This window comes from Carlito syrichta, unplaced genomic scaffold (genome assembly GCF_000164805.1).
Source record: "Carlito syrichta isolate Samal-C Ts95f unplaced genomic scaffold, Tarsius_syrichta-2.0.1 Scaffold109963, whole genome shotgun sequence".
Taxonomy (NCBI): domain Eukaryota; kingdom Metazoa; phylum Chordata; class Mammalia; order Primates; family Tarsiidae; genus Carlito; species Carlito syrichta.
In genome coordinates this window covers 1-1,564 of record NW_007054059.1, presented here as the reverse complement: position 1 = coordinate 1,564, position 1,564 = coordinate 1, and the positions used below count along the sequence as shown (strand labels likewise).

The 1,564-nt window shown below is 43.5% G+C and overlaps 1 protein-coding gene across 1 annotated transcript; it reads left to right on the top strand.

Annotated features, from left to right (window-relative positions):
* Positions 1-315: 315 nt before the first annotated feature.
* SERPINB1 (serpin family B member 1) lies at positions 316-1,553 on the top strand. Its single transcript, XM_008069373.2, has one exon. It carries the CDS (start codon positions 363-365, stop codon positions 1,500-1,502), a length of 1,140 nt encoding a protein of 379 aa, XP_008067564.1. The 5' UTR covers positions 316-362; the 3' UTR covers positions 1,503-1,553.
* Positions 1,554-1,564: the final 11 nt, after the last annotated feature.

The window sequence follows — 1,564 nt, the reverse complement described above, 5'->3', positions numbered from 1 at the left end:
CTCCCACGACAAATGATGTGATGTATATAAAGCATTCTTATATTTGGCACATAGTAATTTTTCAAATGCTCTATTGTAAACTATTATTTTTGTGTTTTTTTAATATCATTCTCGTTCTTTGTCCAGTCACTGAAGATAGCTGTTGGAACCAAGTGATAAGACCAGTCTGGTTAACACTCTCATCCTGTGACTGAAATCTGTAGGGGAAGTAGCTGTTTGTAATTAAGTCTAGCCTGTTTACTGCATATGCGTGCCTATATTAAATATGTTAAATTTAAAACATTTAAGACTTTAAAAATTTAAACCTGAGACTTCGCCCAGCCCAGACCCTGAGATCTCACGTCTGTGCAGCGGCCTTCGCCATGGAGCAGTTGAGCACAGCAAATACCCACTTTGCCTTGGACTTGTTCCGGGCCTTGAATGAAAACAACCCGGCTGGAAACATCTTCATCTCTCCCTTCAGCATTTCCTCAGCGATGGCCATGATCTTTCTGGGGACCAGGAGCAACACTGCCTCACAACTGTCCAAGGCTTTCCATTTCGACACAGTTGAAGAGATTCATTCAAAATTTCAGAGTCTGAATGCTGATATCAACAAACGTGGAGCATCCTATATTCTGAAACTTGCTAATAGATTATATGGAGAGAAAACCTATAATTTCCTCCCCGAGTTCTTGGCTTCAACTCAGAAACTGTATGGTGCTGACTTGGCCAGTGTGGATTTTCAGCATGCCTCTGAAGACGCAAGGAAGGCCATAAACCAGTGGGTCAGAGGACAGACAGAAGGGAAAATTCCGGAACTGTTGGCTGCAGGAGTGGTTGATAACATGACTAAACTTGTGCTGGTGAATGCCATCTATTTCAAGGGAAACTGGCAGCAGCAATTCATGAAGGAGGCCACGTCCAATGCACCATTCAGATTGAATAAGAAAGACAAGAAAACAGTGAAAATGATGCATCAGAAGAAAAAATTTCCATATGGCTACATCCAGGACCTTAAGTGCCGTGTGCTAGAACTGCCTTACCAAGGCAAGGAACTCAGCATGTTCATCCTGCTGCCAGATGACATCGAGGACGAGTCCACGGGGCTGAAGAAGATTGAGGAACAACTGACTTTGGAAAAACTGCATGAGTGGACCAAACCTGAGAATCTGGATATCATGGAAGTCAATGTCAGCTTGCCCAGGTTCAAACTGGAAGAGAGCTACACCCTCAACTCCGACCTAGCTCGCTTAGGTGTGCAGGATCTCTTTAACAGTAGCAAGGCCGATCTGTCTGGCATGTCAGGAGCCAGAGATATTTTTATATCAAAAATTGTCCATAAATCCTTTGTGGAAGTGAATGAAGAGGGAACAGAGGCGGCGGCTGCCACGGCAGGCATCGCCACCTACTGCATGTTGATGCCAGAGGAAAATTTCATAGCTGACCATCCATTCATTTTCTTTATTCAGGATATTTCCTCAAAGACCATGTTGTTCTTGGGCAGATTTTCTTCGCCATAGACTGTGGCAATACAAGATCAAGCTTAGAGTGTTATTACCTGAGTTTGTAATGGTGCCGGTTT